The 26691-nt window shown below is 40.1% G+C and overlaps 1 protein-coding gene across 4 annotated transcripts in view; it reads left to right on the top strand.

Moving 5' to 3' along the window:
- PCDH1 (protocadherin 1) overlaps window positions 1-26691 on the top strand; it is a 176108-nt gene that overhangs the window by 122357 nt on the left and 27060 nt on the right. For all 4 annotated transcript variants that reach the window (XM_063447917.1, XM_063447918.1, XM_063447919.1 and 1 more), the window contains one exon: window positions 12847-13066. In XM_063447917.1, coding sequence (XP_063303987.1) covers window positions 12847-13066 — 220 coding nt within the window. The remainder of the gene's footprint in view (window positions 1-12846; window positions 13067-26691) is intronic.

Raw genomic sequence — 26691 nt, 5'->3', positions numbered from 1 at the left:
TTTCTCTGCTTTTGCCAAAGTCATTAGTTCAAAATTGCTGCTCGCTGTAGCCAAACAATTATGATTTATTCTGTATGGTTGTGTGTGCCTCTGCTGCATATCCTCCTCTCATTTTCCATCCTCTTTTGTGTCTACAAATGAAAGTGGTCATGTCGTCTCAGAAAATTATCATTAAAGGGACGCTCCAGGTTGCAGTTGAGGCATTAAACGGAGAAAATTATTACATTTAAAAAAAAAAGGCAATTTCAAAAACTTTTTTTTTCTTTTTATGCCTTACCTTTTTTGGGAATTTCTGATCTTATAAAGCCCAACGGGGACATTTTCATTTTAGGGGTGTGACCAGGGGCAGGTTGATAGTAGACATTTTTGGTGACTTTCCATTAAGATTGTATGAAAAAGAAAATTTAATTTAGAACAAGAACAATGTATCTTTTATATACAGACTGATTTAAGAAAACATTTATTGTAGTGAATAGACACATTACTGTGAGTATTATTGCTGTGGAGCTTTGTCATACACTAGACAGGGCCGGCGCGTCCATAAGGCGGCACAGGCGGCCGCCTTAGGGCGCACCGGCTCTGGGGGCGCAAGATTTCGGTGACCGGCAGGAGGGAAGCGCTACCTCCTGCCAGGTCACCTTCTGGACCCCCGGCGGGCGGCAGCAGTTCTAATGAGAGGCGGCGAGGGAGCTCTAACCTGTCTGCTCTGCTCCCTCGCGCGCTGTGTGCTGATTCTGTGGGAGCCGGAATATGACGTCATATTCCGGCTCCCGGCATCAGCAGACAGCCCGCGAGGGAGCAGAGCAGACAGGTTAGAGCTCCCTCGCCGCCTCTCATTAGAACTGCTGCCGCCCGCTGCAATGAAGCCCCACTGGACCCCAGGGACACATCCACACCAGCTCTCTCCAGGTAGGGAGGCTGGGTGGATATTTATTATTAATTTGTGTGTGTCTGAAAGTGTATTTGTGAGTGTGTGTCTGTGAGTGTGTGTCTGAAAGTGTATGTGTGAGTGTGTGTGTGTGTGTGGCTGTGTATGTGTTTGTCTGTGAGTGTGTGTGTATGTGTCTGAGTGTGTGTGTCTGAAAGTGTATGTGTGAGTGTGTGTTTGTCTGAGTGTGTGTGTCTGTGTATGTGTTTGTCTGTGAGTGTGTGTGTCTGTGTATGTGTTTGTCTGTGAGTGTGTGTGTATGTGTCTGTGTGTGTGTATGTGTTTGTCAGTGTGTGTGTGTGTATGTGTTAGTCTTTGTGTGTGTATGTGTTTGTCTGTGAGTGTGTGTCTGTATATGTGTGTCTGTATGTGAGTGTGTGTATGTGTCTGTGTGTGTGTTTGTCTGTGAGTGTGTGTCTGTATATGTGTGTCTGTATGTGTTTGTCTGTGAGTGTGTGTATGTGACTGTGTGTGTATGTGTTTGTCTGTGAGTGTGTGTCTGTATATGTGTGTCTGTATGTGTTTGTCTGTGTATGTGTGAGTGTGTGTATGTGTCTGTGTGTATGTGTTTGTCTGTGAGTGTGTGTATGTGTGTATGTGTCTGTCTGTGTCTGTGAATAATTGTATGAATGTGTGTGTCTGTCAGTGTATGAGTGTGTGTTTGTGAGTGTCTGTCAAATCAGTGAGATTATGTTTGTGATTGAGTGTGTGTCTGTCAATGAATGAGTGTGTGTCAGATCAGTGAGTCTGTGTCTGTCAGTGACGTCTGTGTGTTTGTCATTGAGTGTGTGTGGCTGTTAGTGAGTGTAGCGTGGCGGAGCGGAGCGCAGTACAGGAGCTTCTGTTTCCTGTACCTGGTCACTGAGAGAGCACTTCCTGTCAGTCCAGCCAGCTACAGAAAACTGAAGCTCCTGTAGAGGGTCTGCTCCGCAACGCTACAAGACAGGTAGGAGGCATACCAGGAAGGGGAGTGTGACCGCTAAGAGGGTGGGGGGTGCACCAAGGGACAGAGAGGGGAGGGGAGAGAAAAACCAAGGGACAGGGAAAGGAGGGGGGAGGGGAGAGGAACACTAAGGGACGGGGAAGAGGGAGGGGCTGGTTAGGAGGCACATAGGTGAAGATGTTAATTTTAGAGGGGGGGGGGCGGAAAAATGCATCTTCGCCTATGTACCCAAAAATCCTGGCACCGGCCCTGACACTAGATATGGCGAAAAAAGGGACATTAGGATAGAAAGGAAGAACAGAGGGCTATGGAACCAAATAATGTCCCTCCTAAATAGGGTCACTTGGGAGGTATGATTCTGTGTCCATCATTTAGGGGGAACCATCTTACTCTTATTACACATCATGCCACTTATTTCATACCTCACATCTCCAGCTGTATAGGAATCGGGAAGTGGGTGGGAGAGGGGAGGGCCATTGCCACGCAGCTTGCCAATCATCTAAGTGTAGCCCACTGTTTCAACGCTCCCTGCAGGGTCTTAGTGCAAGCGTATCTAATGATGCAATTGCACTATGCTTGTTGAGGAGAGTTCCATGTTGTCCCCAAAAGCAGGCACCAAGGAAGCAAGTCAAAGCGGTGGATCAGGGCCTGAAAAGTCCTGACAAAATCAGGACAGTTGTGAGGCATGTTATTTAATCAGGAGAGAGAACAGAGTCCATGTCTTTCAACGTCCAAATATCATGGACAATCTAACCTTCTGGTCTTAGTAAGGAATCCCAGGCAAATTAATTACGATTATAAATTTACGAAGAGTAGTTTTTAATGCTAGTTTGCTATAACTATTTTAATGCTGGAACTGTCACAACAATTGGTAATAGTGAACATTTTACTGATCACAGTAATAACAGAATTCTGTGTTGCTATTTTCCCCAGTTCCAGAAGGTGTTCATTTTAAATTTGCCCATGTAAGGTGCAACGGTATGACACTGCCCTTTCTTCCAGCCAGACCTTTGCTTTCTATTGCTTTAGTTCATTTCCCACATGAAAGATTTCCTGATGAGCTTGCACACGCTTTCTCATTTCATTTTGCTTTTTTTTTTTTTTTTTTTTTTAAAGCAACTTTTATTTATTTTTCCCACTCCAAGCAAGATATTTGCTTTATTGTGTGTCGCTATTCAGGCACATAACCCATTATTTGTTTTGTTGCCTTGAACGAAATGACTAGGCTTTTATGGTTCCGTATAACGCCCAAAATGAATGAATTAGTTGGCAGTACGTGGAAAGTGTTGATTTTTTTTTTCCGCGGCTTTGGAGTAGTTTGCTGCATGTGTTTATACATATTTATCTTGTCGTTTTCTCTCCAGTGCCAAAATCTTGATGTAATAAATTTTGCCACGTCTGCAAGATTAATGGCTACATATGCTTGTTAATATTTATTGCCCGTTTGCCAAGTTGATTTATGGAAGCACCGCAGAGTGTATACTGTTTTTGGGCAACATATCTATTCTATGATATGCAAGTACAATCTATGTGAACACTTATTTTTACAGTACTGTGGGGGTGAAGATAGTGAAAAATGTTTTCAAAAGTTTAACTGCTGACTTGACTGATTTCCATCAAGCCTGCACAAAAGCGCCAGAGTTAACCTGCAAGAAATGGTAGCAACAGAGATTTAGATGCACTTCAACACAAGAGGGCAACATTCTGTGTTTGTAGGGGCATCAAATAGGTGACACAGGCATTTTTGGCATGTTCTTAGCCATTTTATATAGAATTCTCATGTTTGAGCTACAGCTTTAGGCATGATAATGCCGTGCCATGCTCTCGATGCATTGTTTTTAGGCTGACTGCAGTCCGTTAGTGGAAAAGGATACTAGCCCTCTTAACAGTCATCTGTGTTTCTGCAGTACTAACCTCAACATCACTCTTTACTTGGTCCAAAGACACAAGAAAAAAATTGTAGTTTAGCATTTTCTTAATATTTTTCATTTTGAGGCCTATATCATGCAGTTTTAAAATGTGCTTGATCGTTCTGTTTAGCCTTTGTCTAGGTGGGATTTTAATGTTTATTTCGTTTTTTTTGGATAACATGCTATTAGCGATACGCGTTAGGAAACACAAAGATGGTATTAGAGGAACTTGATTAGGAAAACCTGTTACTAGTGTTAGAAACGATTACATTGAATGTGTGAGAATCTGTCTTTTGTAAAGGAACAACAATTCACTAGGGACTAACATTTAGTGAGTGAGTGACCCATTACATAGAATCATTGACCTGTACAAAGTAATTTCCGGTTCCCTACTCTGCAAAAATCAAAATACATCTCCAACATAATCTTAACGAAGGTATGTTTGATCCCTAATTTAAAGAAGCATGCCTTTTGTTTCTGTTTTCCTTTATGTGGACTTACTTTGTGCCCAGCATGGTACATGTAACAATGTGAACATGAGGATTTCTCTTAGCTATCCTTAAAACCCAGAGCTAATAGTTAATAGTGTATTATCTTCTATTCACAATGATGGAAATTGGGACATAAACCATTGATCTACGTAGGTCAGCAATAGAAAGAAAGGTGAAAAGCTGTTAACAGAATGATTACTAAAAAGTGACCTCAGTCGCTGTGCTTGCTGTATATTGAACAGATACTAGAATCCTAGTTTTCTGACTTAAATGGAGCCAATCTTCTACAAACATGTAGATGATAATGTCTGCTTCAGGCAAGTATTAGAATGCAACTCAAAGATTGTGCTTGAAATTCACCAGCAAATGTCTAGATTAGACAAAATACTCACCTGAAGTTAGCTTTTTGCTCCAGGCTGCAAATCCATCAGTGTGTACTCTCAATGCACAGCTCATCATGCAGTGCCAAACGCGCTGCCACGACAAGGCATTAATGGATGCCACATAGATTTCTGTCTGCTCCAGCTACCGTACATGTACAGGGTTACTTACTGAAGTTAAACTGCAAGAAACCCAAATACATATTCAGATTTTAACCCCCACAAATTTCCAGGTGAGCTGTGTTTCAGTTTTGCAATTTCAGCCTTAAATTTGAAATTCACCTTTGAGTATTCTTTGAATTTGGGAAAATTCACACTTTTTTAGTGAAAAACATTTGCAGGTTATACCTGTATGGCTGTGACACAGCAGTTTTAGCTGCGATTATTTCTAATGGTTTTTATAGATTTACTTGCATTATGTATAATAGTGTATACATATTAAATGATATCCACTACAAAGTGTCACTATTGCAGCACCTTAATTATAATGTGTGTGCATATTCTTTTATATGCCTTCAATGTCCCAAAGTACCTGCTTTTAAAGCTGCATATCTTATATCCCTTTTTTGCATGCATCTCGACACACAGTTGTAAATGCTTTGAGCTAAAGCGTATGCACTATACTAATGCAGAGCAGGCCTCCCAACCTGGTTTTGGTGAGACAGTTTGTATTTTAGGCTCCTGCCCACATCTGGCGACACTTGGAAAATGACCTCAACCAGCTCAGGAGTGCTCTCTGCATGGTCCCTTTCCGAGTGGACCCTCCCTTTTTGAGGGGTATGCAGAGTGCAAATGTACATAGCTCACTTGAATGTGAAATGTCAGCTCATGTGACCATGTGTAGTGTATTGGTTTCATCCAAGTTACATTTTATCTACTGTTGGTTCAAATGATCAGAGCCTCACTATTTGGTTTTTCAACAATCCCTACTTTATTTTTATTTTTTTTAAACAAACACATTTTTTTAACTGATTTGATGTGGTTTAGGGAGATCAAAAATACATTGACTGTTATGTTACAGAAATTCCATTCAATTAACCATCCCTTTTTTCTTCAGCATTTTCTATTTTCTTTGAATAAGCTAATCGACTTTCTTCCCTCTTATTTTTGGTCTCTTTTCTCTCACAGTCTATCTCCATCCTTTCTTCCTAGATCTATCACTGATATTGATCCGTGTGTTTCATGTCTGTTTCCTTTTATTAATTTGTTACTTGGCACACAGCACACACAAAGTATCCACTCTTTTGTGTCAGTTCACAGAAGACATCACATAGAAATAACTTCTTCCTACTGAGCAGAAACGCTAGTGGAATTTTATTTTTCAAACTCCCCTCGGATAGAAGTCCTGATGTCAAGTAGAGGACTGAGACAACTTAGGAGCTGTGTATTTACTTGCAGAAGCGCTGTCACCCTTCAGTGGACACTTGCGAAGAGCACCCATTTGGTCAGAGCCATTAGAATCTGAAAAATGAGTGGTGGGGGCAGGCATTGGCTGCTCCCAGAAAGGTGCTAATGCTTTGGAGATGGAGTCGGCAATGGCGGCATAAAGCCAAGCCTTAAGCTCAGCCGACAAGGTCAGGTAGGTCAGACATAATGCCTTAGGAAACAGAATTAAATGGAAGTGGGGTCACTCAATATGTATACTTAAAGGCAGCAACCTTTAAATAATAGGAAAAAAGCACAGGCAGACAAACTATATATACAGAAAATTAATAACAGAGGTAGTGGCTTGTGACATAGAGATGTGTTTGAGCCACCCAAATGATAAAGAAAACTAGTGGGGGTCACCCACACTATACATAGAACAGAAGTGTGGATCACCCACAAAATAGAGATCAGAGGGGGTCACACACAATATCAGGGGCAAGTGGGACTGTCACAATGATTGGGGCTTACCTGCGAACTTATAACTTGTCAAGGCAAGAGGGGGTAACCTTCAATTTATGAAGCTGTGTATTTGTTTTAGAATAGCAGTGTTGTATGATGCACAACCTTTAAATTGAAAAAACAGGGTCCAGCTGTAACTAATTGAGAGAATTAAGAGTTGACTTACATGTGTGTACTTAAAATCAGCCAAACTATAGGCAACATTCCCAATAAAGCACCAATCCCAGAAGGAAGCTAATTGAAGCAGTCTCTGTGGCAGAGTAACATGCGCTAGGTGGCACGGAAAAGCTGGCGAATTTCACATATATTGAGATTCAGCACCTAAAATGGCCACTGGCACTTGGGAGGATTCTCAAAGTCCTATAATACTACTGATATGGATTTGATTGGTTGATTTTTGTTTATATATTGTTTGTAGGTTCAGTAAAGCAGGTTAAAGCAACTATGAAGCCTCCGGTTTTGCCCTAAAATTTTAAATAACTTTGTCTTTCATTAAGTTTCTATTGGAAATGCAGTTATTAGTGCCTTCAACTTGTCTCAGCACTTCCCGAAAGCCTTGTTTCTACTCAACACCTTGTCACCTCTGAATTCTTGCACATTCTTGGGAATACAAAACAGGCATCTATAACACATACCATCTTCCCACGCATCTGCGTTTATTTTTGCATTGCGGGCTGTTAGACATCATGTTAAAAGACATCCGCCATCAACGATTGATACCTGTCATAATTGGAAGGACTTGCTATTCAGAAATGTTTTCAGCAGTAAAAATGAAAACCACACTAGGCAACTCTTTTTAATTGTCTTTCAGGGCACAATTGTCCGTAATTGACCCCCTCCCCTCAAAGCACATACTCTTTAATTGCGTTATATGGTTAATACATGAGATTATGTAAAAAAAAAAAAAAAAAAAAAGTCTTGGTTTTGTTTTTCTGTTGTTGTTTTTTAAAGCTGCTGCATTTACCCAGATGTGTCGGCAGCAGGCAGACTTTTTTGTTTTGTGAGCCAGCTCAGAATATTGGTCTGCCAAGACACCAACTATAAATCTACACCATTATCCTTACAGTGATACAAACTTGTTACGATGCTTAGCGTGACCCTTTAAGTGCTTCTCAAATGGTAAACCATGAAAAGAAAAACACAAGCCATATATAGTCTTTAATTGTTTTAGTTAATAAAAATCCCACAGTTGGCAAGACTTCCCTTGAATGTCCCTAAATGCAGCTGCCTATCTGTGTTCTAACCATACAGTATTTATATTACCAGCCAAGTATGGCTAGCTGTTCTATTTTTTCATGTAGCAAAACCATTTATAACACCCTGTGAGAGCAATTGTGTTGGCTCTTGAAATACACCTGTTTATGCATCAACAATGGCTTATCTTGCTGTGAAATACTTGTGACCTCAATCAAACAGAGAAACAGAGGCATCTTAATGCTCCAGTGAAATATACAGCATAACTGTGTTTTAAAGGCCCTTATAAATAACAATGGTAGCATGCTTTTTTCCCTTTACCTCTGCAGAGCAATGAGCAGAGATTTTAGAATTATTCCAGCCTACATAAGTGTATAGTGTGTATTTGCTGATTTACATGTGACCATTGATTGGTAAAGACTATCTAGAACTGGTCCCCAAGTATTTGTTATCCAATTGAAAATGGATTCTAGTGTTTTTCTGTTGTAGTCGTTTCATATTCAAAATGTTGTACGTGTGGATCTGTGTTGGTGTAGCTTATTCCTAAAGTAAAAAAAACAAAACACAAACACATTGCATTATTTACTATTCTTTCTGAGAACAGTGAAGCTAATTGCCCCCTATTCTCTACAGAGCAGTGTGTGTATGTGTAATCTATCTATAGCAAGCATGTCAAACTAAAAAGGCTAGCATGGGCTAAATAAACGAAGTTTACGTTTATGTGGGCCACAAAAAAAAAAAAAAAACACACTTACATTTTCATAGAAACGTAGGTTTATTTTGAAAAGTAAAGTATGAAAAAAAAATCCCTCTCTACTAAATCCCAGTCCCCCCTTCTATACTAAATCCCAGTCCCCCCCTCTACTAAATCCCAGTCCCCCCGCCCCCTCTACTAAACCCCAGCCCTTGTTTAAAAAAATGAAACAAAAAAACAATATTAGCCAACAAGCAGACTCCACTCACATTGCCGCTGCCAGTATGCGACTCCGGAGTCAAGCCTCTGGTATACCCCCAATGGCACAGTCCGCACCCTATGCCAATGCGGATCCTCTCGCAACTACTTGAAACTCTGTGAAGGTGGAGCATGTTGATGTCACCTCTGAATGTGACGTGGCATTGTGTGCCTCCTTGCCACCTCCAGGTACTCCACTGTCCAGCCGCGGCCATCACAACACTGACCAACACACACTCACTCACTGATCAACACACACTCGCTGACAGACAGACACACACACTGACTGACAGACACACTCACTGACCAACACACACACTCACTCACTGATTGACACACACACACACACTCTGTGACAGACACACACACGCTGACAGACACACACACAATGTGGGGAGAGCAGGTGATTACTCTGCCTTAACATGTCAAACTCGCGGCTTGCCGGGCCGCAAAGATATTCATTGCAGGCCACGAGTTTGACATGCTTGATCTATAGCCATCTATCAACCAATATTTTGTGTGTGTGTATGTATATTTGTTTTTAAAATATGGTCAGGCATCCTTAGTCTTTGCTTAGGTACATCTAACTGGATTATCTGTAGACATGCTTCATTTTTACTCCAGTCTATGTCTACAGCCCAGGTGGTCCTGGGTAGTAAAATGGACATCTCAAAGCCAAAAAAACATCCGAACATAATCAAATTATACACTGATTTAATGAATGGCATAATTTTAAATCAATGGAGAAGTTAAGAAAATGTTGTATTTACTTTAAGATTATCTTATTCTCAGGGCTCATGGAAGTCTCCTACATACAGTTACCAAGTAGGGTATAAGGCAGTGTGCACTCATTCTGCCTGACCCTAATCATCCTATTCGACAATGTACAAATGTATTATATAGCACTCTGTTTCTAGGCTTGCATTGCATGTTGGTGGAGTTGTTCTACATTGCTGCTCATGCGCCCAGGTGTAAATCACTGCTAATCTCTGGCCTGCTGGGTAATTAGTGGCAGATTAACCAGGATGTAGATTTCTTTGGAAATGTGAAGCAACAAATTGGACCTAATTATTTTTGTTTTTAATGGGATATTCACACTAGCATATGATTCTATGATATCAACATCTAAACAGCTTAATTTCTAGTGCATTCAGAAAGTATTCATTATTCATTTTGTTTTTGTTTTTTCCCCCATCTCAATCTACACTCAATACTCCGTAATGACAAAGCAAAAAACAATCAAACTAATTTTGAGAACATTGCAGCTATATTAAACAAAAAACCTGAAATGTCGCATTGACTTAAGTATTCAGACCTGTCAGTACTTAAAGGACCACCATAGGCACCCAGACCACTTCAGCTCAATGAAGTGGTCTGGGTGCCAGGTCACTCTAGTGTTAACCCTGCAGCAGAAAACATTGCAGTTTCAGAAAAATTGCTATGTTTACACTAGGGTTAATCCAACCTCTAGTGGCTGTCTCACTGACAGCAGCTAGAGGCGCTTCCACGCTTCTCACTGTGACAATCACAGTGAGAAGACACCGGACGTCCATTGGAAAGCATTGAGAAATGCTTTTCTATGGGCGGTTAAAATGAGCGTGCGGCTCTTGCCGCGCATGCTCATTCCGCACTGACATCGGCAGGAGTAGGGAACCCGGCGCTGGAAAAAGGTAAGTGTTTTAACCCCTTCAGCCCCCTTCAGCCCAGGGGGAGAGGGATCCTAAAGGTGGGGGGGACCTAAAGACCATATAGTGCTAGGAAAATGAGTTTGTTTTCCTGGCACTATAGTGGTCCTTTAAGTTAAAGCACATTTGGCAGCAATTGCAGCCTCACGTCTTTTTGAGCATGATGCTACAAGCTTTGCTCTCCTGGATTGGAGTAGTTTCTGCCATTCATCTCTGCATATCCTACTGAAGCTCTGTCACTTTTTATGGGGACTGTTGGTGGACAGTTATTTTCAGGTTTCTCCAGAGATGTTTGACTGGGTTCAAGTCCAATCTCTGGCCTGGCCACTCAACTCACCCAGATTGACCTTTTGGGTTTTTGCTCACCATTCTTAACAAGGCTCTCCTGCATGCTCAGCTTGGGCAGGCTTTGCCCAGCTCCATTTAGACTTCTGGTTGTTCCAAAGCACTTCCATTTAAGAATTGTGGACAACACTGTGGTTCTTGGAAACTTCAAGGAAGCTGCAATTTTTGTAGCCTTCACTTTTTGTTTTTGCTCTGATTTGCATTTACAGCTGTGAGACCTTAGATGTGTAGAAACCTCTCTAGATGATAATGATCCAGAGAAATGGGATGTATCTGAGCTAACGTTCAAGTATCATAGCAAAGGGTCAGAATAATTAGGTCTTTGTGATATTTCATGTATCTCTGTTTTTGTCATTATAGGGCTTTGAGATAGATTTTTGTAGAAAAAAATCCAATATGAACAATTTTAACTTAATACTGCAACATACAAAAGTGGTTATTTTGCGCACCTGTACAAGCATTTTCCCCATGCACAAACCTTTTATTCTATGGAGTGTCCCAATTGTCTCCAAGTGCACTTGGTCTTAGGTAGTAGAATGGAAACCAATGGAATTTAATAATAACAGTAGTATTGAGCAAATTTTAGGAGAGACATCTTATTCTTGCATTTTCTGGTCTGTACATTTCTCTTTATAGTAGCAATGGGGAGTAGCCATTAGTTTTTTCTGATTTTATGGTAGTCTGTTTAGACTTAGAGTGGTCCTATCCACATTATAGCTTGGATTGTCTACTTCCTAACACAAAGAAAAAATCTTGGTGCCACTGATCCACTATAAATGGGATGGTTGTATGCTGTATTAGAATCGGAATAACATATTTTAATATAGCAGTTATCAACTTTAACCAATAAGATGAAAACCATTTTCACCAGTCAGTACTCATTACAGTGTTTGACCCAAGAGTTGGAAAATTAAACTTGTGAGTTAGTTTATGTTGCCATCCTTCTTTAGTGGAGATTACTCATTTTTAGTACCAGCAATGCATGAGGTCCACCATCAAGCCTCATATTTTATACAAATTATGGACTCTGCCAGTATGAAAATAACTGAGCCAGTATTTACTTCACTGGCATAAAGCTGTGACGGAAAAATACAAAGAACTATGCTTTAATTTGCCTAATCCTGTCCCTCGCAGGAGCTGCCATTGTCTTTTGATCTTCTTGTGGAGGTTAAGCACCAGGAGCTTATGTTTTTTATTACTTTATTTATTACTGGTATTTATAAACCGCCAACAGATTCCGCAGCGCTGTACAATTTAGTGGAGAATGTACAATATACACAGACAAATACAGATATCACTACTGTACTTTCACACACGTGCGAGAGTACAGCATTGAGGTCTAGGGTGGATTCTCCACATAGGGGGCAATTCTCTGCAGCCGTCACTAGTCCCTACTTAGTATCAGTGTATCTTTTGACTGGATTGGAATTTCAGTGAAATTTCAACACAGTCAATATGAGTATTTCTTAAATATTTTATCTCTGTGAAATACTAACTTTGCAGAGAGGAGTGACAGTGCTGCTTTAACCCCTTAAGGACACATGACATGTGTGTCATGATTCCCTTTTTTCCCAGAAGTTTGGTCCTAAAGGAGTTAAAGGGACACTATAGGCACCCAGACCACATAATCTCATTGAAGTAGTCTTGGTGCAGTGTCCCTGTCCCCATCGTCCTGCAATGTTTATATTACAGGGCTAAGACTGCCTCCAATGAATGTCTACTAGACAGCCACCTGAAGGCACTTCCTGCTGTTTTACGGAGTTTAACACACTTTGCATGAGGATGTCCAGCGTCTTATAAATCCTCCACGAGGAAGGCCTAATGCGCTTGCAGCGCTCGCTGCACTTGCACATTAAGTTCCCCCATCGGCTGATATCAGAGGAGGCGGCGCTCAACCTAGCACCGAGGGACCTCGGCGCTGCAATCAGGTAAGTGAAAAGAGTTATTTAACTATTTCATGGCTGGGGGAGAACGGGTGGGTGATGCAGAGGCAGAGAAACACTTTAGTGTTAGGAATACAGTTTTGTATTCCTAAAACTAGAGTGTTCCTTTAACTATATTTTAATAGAGCTGATACATGGAACATTGAATATTTAACTACATAACACATTCTTTTTTGTTTCCTTCACAGTTACCTCATCGTCGAGTAACGTTCTCCACGTCCAATCAGGCACCTGACAACCAAGACCCCTCGCAGCACAGCTATTACGATAGTGGCCTGGAGGAGTCCGAGACCCCTAGTAGCAAGTCTTCATCTGGACCAAGAATAGGGCCTTTGGCTCTACCAGAGGACCACTATGAGCGCACTACCCCTGATGGTAGCATCGGTGAGATGGAGCATCCTGAAACTGGTAAGAGACTGGTTAGGTTGGTAGAGTTCGTGTACACCTATATCTTATGTTTGGTGTTTGGTGATGAGTACACTATAAACAATACGAGCAAGTGGAATAGTAAAAAATAAATAAATATATGTATATATATAGATACATCGTGAAAACCTTTCTCACATCAGCTTCTCTAGGTCTCTAGGTTTTACTGAGAACATGAATAACTGATACAGACTCTTTATACACATACACAACCTAAAGACTCTTTTATCTACATAAGTAATTATTTTTAAACAATGCTCCATCAAGAGTAACAAACCATGTGTCAACTTGTAAGATGTTTAGATTTTTAATGGAGCTGTTTGTAAATGTACAATAAATCTATTATTATTACTTATTTAAAGTTTCGGCACCCGGTGCAAGATTTCAACTCTGCTAGTGCGTAACCCAGGGATTTTCTATAATATCACAAGCAGAAAGTGGAGAAACTTTTTCAGACATAATAGTTCTCATTTACCTATTCTATTACCACCACACCCTTTGCGTTCTTGTTCAGTATTTCTTTAAACAGTAAAAGTGGAATTCTCTGCCTGAAGAAGTGGTTTTATCAGAGTCCATACAGCTGTTCAAACCGCTACTAGATGCATACTTGCAAAAACAGAATATTCAAGGATATAATCTTTCAATGTAGGGTAATAGCTGCTTGATCCAAGGATAAATCTGACTGCCATTCTGGGGTCAAGAAGGATTTTTTTCCTACCTTGTTGCAAAATTGGAAGTGCTTCAAACTGGGTTTTTTTGCCTTCTTTTGGATCAATAGCAAAAAACAAATGTGAGGAACTTGATGGACGCAAGTCTCTTTTCAGCTATGTATACAAAACACAAGTATATACAGAAAGAAAGTGGGACTGAGTGTGGTAGCACTAAAAGCTACAAACCACCTGAGTGGAAACCCCTTACACCACTCAAATAATTCAAACATAAAATACATACAAGGTAATAGGTGGATCACACTTCTGAATGTCTGTAAAATATATAAAACAATATAGTGTAATATATTCTGTACAATTGTATAATTTGAAATGGAGATCAGGTACTCACAAGCCTAGAGCCAAATCGCAGCATATGGCTCTCATGGATGGCGCTGTGGGACTTTTACTCAGGATGTCCCTTTCCTGTTTCCAGGTGACCTTGTGGTTGCTCCGGCTGAATATGAATATAAATTCCACAGATAGGGTGGTATCTTCCAAGGGTAAAACTTTATTGCTGCAAGAAAGGGCAGAAGCCTTGAGGAGCTGCCTGCAGGAACACTGAAACAGAGTGAATGATGGAAAACAAACCAGCACTTTTCAGCTGTGTAACTACACTATCAGATGCAGTTACATAGCATTGATGTGGATTTTGTATATCATTTTCCCATTGCGCGTCATCACCGAACATTAAGCTTTCATAGTTGGTTGTGTGATATTGCTCACCTAGAATACAGTATGTATTCTCACAACTGATTGCTTCATGTCTGTAGAACGTACCTTGAATAAAGCACTTTTTATCACAAAAACATTACAACTACAAGTACCACTACTTTTAATATGATTTTCAAGTTAATAAAGTTACTTATTAAATGTCAGATTCAAATAATTTGTGTTTCACAGAAATAGCTAAGGCAAAGTGGAATCTACTTATCTGCCCCGTTTTTCATCAGCCATCGCTTGCTTTCCAAGTACAAAAACAAATAATAATAAATATTGCGGGAGGTACTTTCACAAATTAATGTAGAGAAAAAAAGGTAGGAGAGTGCAATTCATTTGTAATTTTGTATTTCCAAGTGCATAATCTTCATATATTAAGAGTTATCCTTCTTGTATCTTAAATTGCACTCTTAGCACCATAACCACTGCAGTTATATAACAGTTGAGTTATATAACAGAAGGTCTGCTTGTGCCCAGGTAACCCAAGTAAGTATCAAAATATTTAAGAAATGGTTTGACACATTACTGTGGGACAATGCCTCTGGCACCATAACCACTATAGCAGCGGTATTGGTTATTATGCTTAGTGCTCCCCTTTAACACCAAGGTGGCAATGTCTCAACTGAAACCTTTCTCAAGGTTGAGACAGGGACAAAGGCAGCTTCTTGCACGGTAACCTATGCACAGAAAGACGGACAGTTTCAACAGTAAAAGTCACTGGTTGGCAATGTCTTATTTAATACTCCAGTGAGCTTTTATTAAAATTAAAAAAAACTTGACGTAACTCCCTCTTTGACTATACAAACAACTTTTATTTATCCAGACTAAAGTTATCTTTTACAAAATGAGACTCAAGCATGTCCCAAATAACCGTTGCCTAGAATAAGTAAGGGCAGGGTGCAAAACATACATATTTACAATCCGATTCACAGGCAGCATGACCTTTACTAACTAGTTATCAACTCAATCAATCTGTAGCAAGTCATAACCGCTACAAGTACAAAATGACATACATAAAATAAGTCTGTGATCATGAACGTCTTGCATTTGAGAGTTTATAATGCAGGCTGATTAGCAGTTATGATAAAAATGCAATGTAAATAATGTCTAAAGATCAATGCATTTGCAAGCCAATGAATTATGAATTACAGTGATCAAACTGGGATGGGCGACAGTTTGGTTACTAAATCCTCAGCCACAGCATTGGTTATGAAGCAGTGACTTTATACAAATAATCCCTAGAATGTACCTTGTTGGAGAGAGACATGCAAGATTTCTGTAATAGGGAAGTCCTTGTCCAATATGTATTCATTTTCTGATCGCAATTTAAAATTTATGTTTATAATTATAGATTGCAGATTGCATAAATAATTATATAATATACACAACTAATTGAGGTTTATTTTATGCCTTTTTTTTAAATTTAATTTTTAATTTTTTTGTATGTTGACAAGAACTGACAAGTTAAAGGGAAAGTTGAACTTATTCTAACCTAAATATATAATACAAGTTGGTTTGCCCAATCCCAACTTTTTATTAGTACATTATTCAAACATTAAGCATACAATTCATTGATATTTTTTGTCAAATTAATCATAAAAAATGCTAACATATTAAAGGGACTTTCCATTGCCAAAAATAAAACAAAAGAAAAATAAAATTGGGGCAATTAATTATACCTTTTTCATCAGGGGTTTATCTAAAAACAGCTTGCCAAAGCTGCAGATCTCTTGTCTGCTGTCTTTGCAAGTTATCCCCTTCTGACCTAGTCCAAACTTTCTTTGGCTCAATCACAGACTTCCTAGTGCAGCTCAGTGATAAAGCTTTGCAAGGCAGGTGCATTGGGCAGTTGCCTCCCTCTTCAGTTTAGCTCCACTGAGATAAACCAGCAAGTAAAAAAAACAATCAACTGACAGTCATGGGGTTGTAACTAGGTTAATTTATAAAAGTGGCAATTTCTATTGAAATATGCACTTTTTGTAAAATGAAAAAAAGAGCACACATCTTCACACATTTAAAGTGCTTTATTGGTGTGGAGTTTTGTGTAATTTTGGGTCTATGCTGAAGAAGTTAGTTGCACAATATCAACTTCTGAGCTATTCAGAATGTTATATCAAACTACAGACAAAATGGAAGACATACAAAATGACAGTGCAATTGCTTTCTTTAAGACTATTTTTTCCAAGGTCTCCATATACTTCCAGTCATCCCCAACAGACCCAGCCTTCTCATACCCAAAAAGAGGCAAATCTTGTACATTTTAAGCTATTAAAAATAGTTTGAATATATAATCAATTAATTATTGAAGAGGATGCTACCATTGACATGAAATATTACTTGTTTTAAGTACCACTATACATTGTTTAAAATGTGATTTGATAAACAATGCATTTGGATAATACTGTTATTACATGTTAATGTTGTTTCCTTGCATAGAAAGTGGAAAATTCCCCAGTTTAATTGAAAACTTAATTGACTACCTTTCTATGAACATTGTAATATGACCCTCATACCAAATGGTGTGCCATAACAATTATATCATCATTGGATTTAGCCGACATGTCCTGAAGCCGTTAACCGTACATGCCTTTTAGTCAGCCTGTGCAACTCCTGATTAAACTGTTAACGAAGTTAGTGTTATATAAAATATTTAGGTATCTATTGTAAAATAGAACGTTTAAACCTAGATTTTTAAATTAAACCCTAGAACGTTTTTTTCTCTACAGTATTTAAAAATAATTTGGATTGAGCTCAAAGCAGGGCTTGACACATTTACTTATACTTTAGGATACACGGTCACATTTAGCAGCTGCAAACTCTTTATCCATGCTCTCACACACTAATTAAATGTACTTTCTCACACATACCTTTCTCACGTGTGTGTGTGTGTGTGTCTGATACATAAACACAGATAAACGATTCTCATGAAGCCCTCTGTTGGGGGGTGAGCATGAAAGGTTTATTGGGAGGTGTGCAGCACTACACCTGGTCTAGCAGGGACCACCTTCTCTGCACTATGGTGGCAGAGACAGGTTCAGGGTGCCACCTATTATACCATGTGGTGTTCTGTCAGTCAGTGTGCTGGGAGTATGTGACATCATATCCCTTCCTCCTGTCATCGTGAGTCTTAATTCCAGAAACAGCTTTTTCCATTGCCCTCTTACAGGCATGGATAAAAGGCTTTAATATCTGTAACATTATGTGACCTTGCTATAGCTTAAATGCAAATTTCACAATGCAAATGTCCATATAATGTGTATGAATATTTTTTTTAGTGTGAGAAGTCAAAAAGCAGAGCTATGAACTAGAGCATTTTCACATGTAACCCCTTAAAGTGTAAGATTGATAAATCATCCCCACCCTTTAATATGCGTTGACATGAAATTCTTACTTGTTTCTCTGGTAGTGGAAGAAGGCAGTCTGGTGTCCAGAACATGGTATGAAAACAATGCTGCCTGGGTCAGAGTGGATGAGAGTGCGTAACATGTATGCTGTAGCTTTTTAAACCTAGGCTGGTTTAAGCTAGGGACACAAATGTTCGTGATGCACCATGTGGTTGTGGCAGCCAAAGACGAGTGATTATAGAAGGGGTTTTTTTTTTTGGTTTTTTTTTTAGTTACTACTCCTTGGATTCATCTCTTGTCTATAGTTGAACGAGTTTGAACTTTCAGCAGTGTTAGTAAAGGCAAACGTGTCACTGGGTACAAACTGTGCTGCCAACCATTGTGTGGGTGCTTGTAAAACCATTCACAGCTTTGGTACACTATTCAGAGCAAGAAATTGATCAGGTCAGCCAAAAGGTAGTTCCCCCAGCTATTGTATTTCAATTCTATTGATGTATCACGGGACTTGCAGCTGACATCTTCTCTGGATCTGCCTTTTTGTCTCTCCAGTATAGATAAAGAGATTTGATTTTAAACTGTAATAAACAGGGCATTATTCATTTTAGTTGAGTGATCTTTGGGACGATGGCTAAATCGGCCTGCTTGTCTGTCAGTGTCATGATATTGATTTCTATATACAGTGACAATTTGAGCAAGTGAAAATAGATTGGATTGACGTGTCTTAGTGCAGATATATTTTCAGCAGTGGGGAGCAAACAAAACAACCTACTTTGCACACATCTTTCTTGGTTAAAAACAAATGGAATCTTTGGCCTTTTTATGATGATTAAGTTTAAGTGTCGCAAACACAATGTACTGTGACATGAACTGAGCATTTTAGGAACTTCACAAGAGAAAACCTCCTTAAATCATCAGGTATTTAATGTTGGGTTATTTTTGTTTTGACTCTATCAATGTTGCACACCTGAGTAGGGCATGGCTCCTTCTTGGTTGGTTCTGAGATTTGATGTCTGCAGATGGCTGTCAAAAAGCGTATTTGATAATCCATTAACAGTGCTAATTGCTTTCCTGCACTAATTTGACAATGACTGTGATCACCAGCAATGACAATGAGCTAGCGGCTCTCTTATACATGTTTGTTTGTTTAGTAACCCTAAAATTTGTGATTGAGAATTTCTTGGGAGATGGGAGGAGAGGTTCTCTTGGCTCCTGTTATAGCCTATGGCAGGGGTTCTCAACCTTGTCCTCAAGGACCCCCTACCAGTCCAGGGTTTAGGGATTACCTGGGTGTGCCTAAGGTGTTTAGAAAAAGAAAATAAAAACACCTCAGAGTCTAAGGTGTTTTTTTCCCCCTTTTTCTAAACACCTTAGACACACCCAGGTAATCCCCAAATCCTGGACTGGTAGGGGTTCCTGAGGACTGGGTTGAGAACCCCTGGCCTATGGTGATGGAAATGGTAAAATCCACACATTCTAGTGTTGCATCATTGCGGTTTTAATTATTTGTATGAACAATATGAAAAATGGGAACTGGAAATAAAACTATGCATTGGCATACACTAATGGCTTCATCACTTTTGTGACTAGAGACTTAGGGCTGTGATAAACAGAATTTGAAATGTGTTCTCACACTCAGATAGTAGGTGTATCTCAATTCCATGAGAGTTGAGATGGATTGTGCATTACCCATGACTTCTCTCCTTCATTTGGCAGCAATGAGTGGATCTTTGTGGTTCCTGTAGTATATCTCCCTAATGATCAATTATGGAAACACCCAAATCAAAATGATGGGTTTAAAATTCCGAATCATTACAATCCCCAAGCATCATATCTATTACAGCGCTACTGCCTCCGACAGAAAGACAAAAGTTCCTGCTTAGCAGATTCCATTGGCTCTTGTGATATAAGCTCGCTCATTTGCTGAGAGTGTCAGCTGATTGCTCCCAGCCAATGACCTGTGCCCTGCAATGCCGGTTTAGCTCACACAGAGAGCGTCCAGCTATCAGCTGAAAGTAGTGGGGTGGTGAGAAACAGTGCCTGGTAGGCCCATGTTAAGAATTCAAACTGTGCAAAATAGTTTTTCTACTTACACTGGTGCAGAATTCCAGGGCACTCCTAACAACTACAGAACACTGTAGTTGTTTTGATGATTGTAGAGTTCCTTTAAATTTTCTGAATAAATTTGAACATATCTGCTACAAAGACACTTGTGATATTGTGTCATAAGTTTATGGTTTTCAGCAGTGCTCTCTACCCTGTGGTTATTCATCTGAATGTTGTAGATGTACATACAGAACATTCTGTGGAATGTTATTCATATAGCTCCAAGCCTGAGCGAGAATGGCATGTAAGCCCACCACATGAGTTCAGGTGTAACCGAAATACATTAACACTCCTCTAAGAACCAGGTACCAGCTGTTCCCCTTAAAGGACCACTATACTCGTTTTCCTGGCACTAGAGTGCCCTGAGGGTGCCCCCACCCTCATGGACCCACTCCCGCCGGGCTCTGGGGGGAGGAAGGGGTTAAACTTACCTCTTTCTCCAGCGCCGGGCGGGGAGCTTTCCTCCTCCTCCTCTTCTTCCTCGCGACGTCATCGGCTGAATGCGCATGCGCGGCCGGAGCCGCGCTTGCATTCAGCCGGTCGCATAGGAAAGCATTCATAATGCTTTCCTATGGACGCTTGCGTGCTCTCACTGTGATTTTCACAGTGAGAATCACACAAGCGCCTCTAGGGGCTGTCAATGAGACAGCCACTAGAGGCTCTGGAGGCTGGCTTAACCCTCAGTATAAACATAGCAGTTTCTCTGAAACTGCTATGTTTATAAAAAAAAGGGTAAAAGCTAGCTGAACCTGGCACCCAGACCACTTCATTAAGCTGAAGTGGTCTGGGTGCCTAGAGTGGTCCTTTAACAGACCTATTAAAAAGAGCCATGAACTTGAGTGTAGGTATGCAAGGGTCAATGTCCTAATTTGGTACCCTGCCTGTGGTCTTAATCCGTAGATGCAAATAAATTAATTGTGTATATCTCCTTAATCTTAAAAGCACTAATCTAATCTATATTGGACAAACTTGAAAAGCAGTGTGATTTTACTGTAACAAACGGGTTAAATGCCACAGCTGTCCTGAAATCTCGATCTGTGTGAGATGTGTAAAGAGTGACAGGCATCATCAAAAAGAGCATCATGTCACAGCTCAATAAAAGGCCTCTCTCAATTCTATTATCTCTATTGGGAAGCGTGAAAAACACCACAATGAGAGACTGGCCAGCAGTTGCATTTTCTTCGCCTCTTTGCGTCTCGGCAATTTCCCCCAGAAGCCTAATATTAAAGCAGATGAATTATACTTGAAGGAGGACACACTGTTCAGGTTACATTGGATCATCTTTAATTTTGAAGACATGTTGCAGTCGTGAATGGACTTTCACACTTTTTCTCCCCTTGTGTCAAATCTCCCACTTCTGCTATGCTGCCCTAAGGTGCCATCTGCTGTTGTCATATTAGCATATGCAAAGTTACTGTGACTCCTTCATTTAATGGATGACGAATTTAAACAAACCAAAAAAATTTGGATACATTTTACTTTTATTTTAACAGAGCTGGGTTGCAGCTGCTGATGGAACAACATATATTATTATATGTGTATAACTAACTTGCTCCTCAACAATGATGGGGCCTTTTGCACTATATCTTAAAGCAGACTCCTCACCAGAAAATATATTTTCACAAATGGGGAGAGGTTTCTCCCCTCTTTGCCTAATAATAAAATATAAAAATTTTGGATTAGCATTGCCCGAATAAACATGTTCATGATAAAAACATCTCCTTGTTAAAATACAGAGTTAAATAATAAAATTAATAGATATGCCTAGTTAAACTGAGTATCCACTAGGGGCAGAGTTTCAGCTGCAAAGAAGTTTCTCAAAGCACAGTTTTCATAGGTTTATTTTTATTTTTGTATTTTTTTTGCTATCCCATTAGGACAATAGTGCTTCTTTCTGACAGTATTAATTTTGTACATAATCCACAGATGCTAATTTTATCACAGAAAAACCTTTCACACAAACGATTATTCTCTATAGATTTTAATGTAAATGTAAATATATTGGTTATAATTTAGCTTGACCATTTTCCTTATGGTATAAACCCTATTATAGATTTAAATACAATTTACTGAATGCAAAAACAAAATGAAAAATTGAAAGAAAAATCTAAAAATAATTTTACTCTTAAAAATATCCATTGGAATTTAAATGTATATATCATTGGGAACATTTTTTAAATATATTTAACTCTTTTCTAAAATAGCATGAAAAAACCAAAACCATAAAGAAACCGTCTCCATCTGCATGTCCATATTTTCTGCACAGCTTATGGCAGTCTTGCTTGCCAAATGTGGTGTTGACATTGTATTATCTTTTTTGTAAGAATATTATTAAGAACGTTGGTATTTCAAAAGAACTCAAAAGATTTTTTATTTTTTTTAAATAAAAATGAATCATTATTTTGAAATTAATCATGTGTTTCTTTTCTATATCAGTGTTTTTATTTAGATTATTTTTTTTAATATATATATATATATATACACACTCCACTCAGTTTGCATAGTAACTGCAAAAATTTGAGGATCCCTAATTTAATCATTGCATTGCTGCATTAAAGCTCTAGCACTAAATGGTCAATATAACTGGTTGTTTTTAAATTCATGTATTATCTTGGGTGTTAAAAGCTACAGGAGTTAATTGGACCACACACACAGTACTAAAACTACAGTCCAATGAACTAGAGAAGCACTAAGAAAAGTGACATACTGCACAAAGTCTGCATTTGTGTTTTAAGGCTATTTTGCTATTGAGATTATAAAACATAATTAAAAATTACACATGAAAGGAGAGAGCGAGAGAGAAGCAGAAAAGGGATTGGAAGCGTGTTTGTGATAAAGGCTTGCGTTATCATCCAGAAGGGAGGGCGCCTCCGGCTGTTATCATTTAATTAAAACCTCTGACTATCCACGGCTTTCTCCACCTAATCAAAGGGGACACAAATATGGGTGGGGGGTTGGTGGAGAGAGAATATAGGGAAGGCTGGGGGGGGGGACAATTCTCTATTGGAGGGAATTAACAAGGAAAGGACAAAACAATTGAATGAAAAAGACAGAACATACAGATGCGTAAGGTGGAAAGGAGAGAGCTAATGAATGAAGTGATTACATAGAGAAAAGAAATCTACATTCTAAGGCAAGAGAAATGCGTTGGTTGAGAGGTTGGTGGAATAGGGATTAGAAAATAGGAATGTATTACAAAGGAAGAACTAAAGAACGCCAATGCAAAAACGGTTAAGGAATCCATGCTATAGAAAGAAAAAAATAAAATACAGTGGCTGAACAAGTTATAATAGAGTAGCCGAAAATGGCAGGAAGACGCAGAGCAAGGTGGACATAGCTCCTAAAAGGATTAATCCTATACCACATCTAACAATTCATGCAGGGGCGGAAGCAGAGAGTCAGAAGATGGGAAGAGATGAAATCAAAAGCTTATTCTGGTACAAATGAAGGCATAGGAAAATAACAAGGTAAAGATTAAAAAGTCCAGAGGTTTCGGTTGATTTCTGTGCCAATTAGAGCGTCCGCAAGACAGGGAGGGGAGGGAGGGAGAAGCAGAGAAAGGGACACTGATGTTTATCCATTCATCTCTGTGCCAATTAGAGAGTGGGAGGAAAAGCATTGGGAAAAAAAAGAATATTGCAATATTCTACTACTGTCAAACAGGGAGGGGAGGGGGGTAACTTAGTACGGAGAAAACCAATACAAGAATGACCAGAACCCAATATCACATTCTTGCCATAAGTGACCACAGTTACACACTTGGTACTTGGTAATGGATAATAGAAAAAAAAAGCTTTGCACATGCTCATCCTAAAATTACAATCATGTAAGGTGTATGCATGAAACAGCTGTGAATTTACTTCTGGGGAAAAATGAGGATGAAATATGCTCACCAACATCGGTATGAATACAGGAAATGAGCAGACATGGTATAAAAAGAAGGATGTTAACATTGATCCCTTAGCTGAACCCAGCTAGCACACATTCAGAATGTAAGGACAGTAATATCTTGCTTATGTGAGCCTGCTCAAGGAATGTAAACAATGGTCCTAAATTGTGACTGCTCTAGCCAATTTTGGGACAATAGGCAAGTATGCGGTGTTGGATTTTTTTTTTTGATTGCTCACTGGCTTTTTACTGATTATCCCCTTTTGATATAACTATGAGAGTTAGGACAGAGTTAGGTGCTGTGACCCTTTCAGCACCTAACTCTGTCCTAACTCTCTCCATACCATCTCTTGCAGTATTAAAGGGATCCTATAGTGCCAGGAAAACAAACCCATTCTCCTGGAATTATAGACTGTTGGAGTTAAAACCCCTTTAGCCACTTACTTAAATCCAGCGCCAGTGTTCCTCAGCGCTGGGTGAGGCTCCTTCCTTCGCTGGGGGGGAGGCCTAATGCGCATGCATGGCAATGGCTGCGCGCGCATTAGACCTCCTCATAGGAATGCATTATTCAATGCTTTCCTATTGGTAAAATCTGACGCTGAAGGTCCGTGGAGGTCTGAAACTGCAATGTTTTAGATTGCAGCACTAAGTGCAAAAGGGTCACAGCACCCAGACCACTTCAATTAACTGAAGTGGTCTGGGTTCCTACAGAGTCCCTTCAATTTTCTTTTTCTTTTCACATTCATCTCCTACCTTTCAGCTGTCCCAGGTGTGGTGGGACTACCTAAGTTCATAACTCCTTTTTCTGGTTTTATCTACCTTGTCTTGCTTCATCAAGATACAGGAGGAATTTACTAAAATGTGCTATTGCACCACATAACTTCTTGTGAGCACCTTCATTCTGGGCATAGGCGTGCGCAGCCCATTGCACCCTAAAGCACAAACGCACACGCCGCATATATATATATATATATACACACACATACACACACACACAGACCTCTGTGTGTGGGCGCTGTGTGTGTGTGTAGGCGCTGTGTATGTGTGTAGGCGCTGTGTGTGTAAGGGTGCTGTGTGTGTTTGTAAGGGTGCTGTGTGTGTGAGGGCACTGTGTGTGTAAGGGTGCTGTGTGTGAGGGTGCTGTTAGTGTGTGTGTGTGCTGCGTGTGTATGTGTGAGGGTGCAAGGGTGCTGTTAGTGTGTGTGTGCTGTGTGTGTATGTGTAAGGGTGCTGTGTGTGAGGGTGCTGTTAGTGTGTGTGTGTGTGTATGTGTAAGGGTGATGTATGTGTGTGCTGTTTGTGTGGGTGGAGGTGGGGGGGGCGTTTAGTTAATATCCCCCCTCCCTTCTTACCTTATGTAGGGAGGGGGGACCGTGCTGCTGCCATCCCTGGTGGCCCAGTGGAGAGTGAACTCTAGCCTGCGGGGCTAGAGTTCCCTATCGCGAGATATGAGCGTTTCCGTGGCGAGAGGAACCCGGCGGAGCTGCTGGCTAGAGCTCCCCGGGTCCTCTCCTGCCTCCCTCCATGCTGCTGTGAGCCGGTGAGGGAGATCTTTGATCTCCCTCACCTGCCCACGGAGGAAGGTACGTAGCGCATGCCGCAGGGATTAGGGTGTGCCCAGGCACACCCCGTGCGCACGCCTATGATTCTGAGTGCAAGAGACATACACAAGGTTTACACAGGCAACACCAAAGCCAATTTTCATATCATAAAGGAACAATAAAAAACCCCACAAGTGTAATAATCAAAAATTTATATAGTCAATGGATACGATTACTTATGAATACAATTTACTTATCTTTCCTGTTTTTTTTTTGTTTCGCTTTTTTTTATCTGTGTGAATATTCCTTTAGGTAACAGAATTAAATCTTTGTTACACAGGCTGAATCTAATTTCTTGAATTCTGTGGCCACATCACATTTGCCCTAAGACAGTTTTATACATCATGTAACCTTTTTATTAAGAGGGGTATATTTAAGTCTGTGATTATTTAAATAGCAACTTTTTCAAGTAATTAAAAAATACCACATTGCGTAAAACAAAGCAGTTTTTGTGTATAGATCATGCCCCTGCAGTCTCATATTTCAATGCCATTTAGGACTTACATAACTTTTGTTTTTGTTTATGCCCTGACCACACCTCCTCTGGTTGTGACTCACACAGTCAGCATAAAATTTAAAAAAAGTTTAATTTTCAACCAGATGTTAACTTGCTTTTTAAGTTTTTTTATTTCCTGCTCTGTAAATTGAACTTTAATAACACACATGTGAGAATTATTTTCTCGGTGCAAACTGTGCCTCCCCCTCCCCTGCCGGCTCTGCAGGACCAGAGGGGAGATAAGAGATCTCCCGCTCCGGGCCGCTAGCACTTTGCTGGCAGCCGGCAGGGGAGGGAGGGAGAGAGGACCCAGGGGAGCTCTAACTTGCAGCTCCTCCGGGTTCTCCCGTGCTTACCGTGGCAACGTTCCGAATCTCATGAGAGAGAACTCTAGCAGCTCCGGAGGCTGCTAGAGTTCACTGTCACCACCAGGAATTTCAGGAAATGTCCCCCCTCCCAGGCAAAGGTAAGCAGGAAAAAATAAAGTATATATTTATAAATTTGCCCTCGTACCCCCACAGACCCCACACACAATAGCTCCCCCATACACACACATTCCCCCCCATACACACACTGCCCCTCCAATACACCCACACTGCACCCCCCCACACACACACAAACTACATCCTTCACAAACACAATGCACCCCTGTACACACACTGCATCCCTCACGCACACACACTGCACCCCTGTACACACACACTGCACCCTCACACACACATATTGCACCCCACACCCATACACACAC

This window comes from Pelobates fuscus, chromosome 3 (assembly GCF_036172605.1).
Source record: "Pelobates fuscus isolate aPelFus1 chromosome 3, aPelFus1.pri, whole genome shotgun sequence".
NCBI classification, from domain to species: domain Eukaryota; kingdom Metazoa; phylum Chordata; class Amphibia; order Anura; family Pelobatidae; genus Pelobates; species Pelobates fuscus.
Note: the sequence above shows the minus strand (reverse complement) of the source record. Positions and strands in the feature narration are given on the sequence as shown.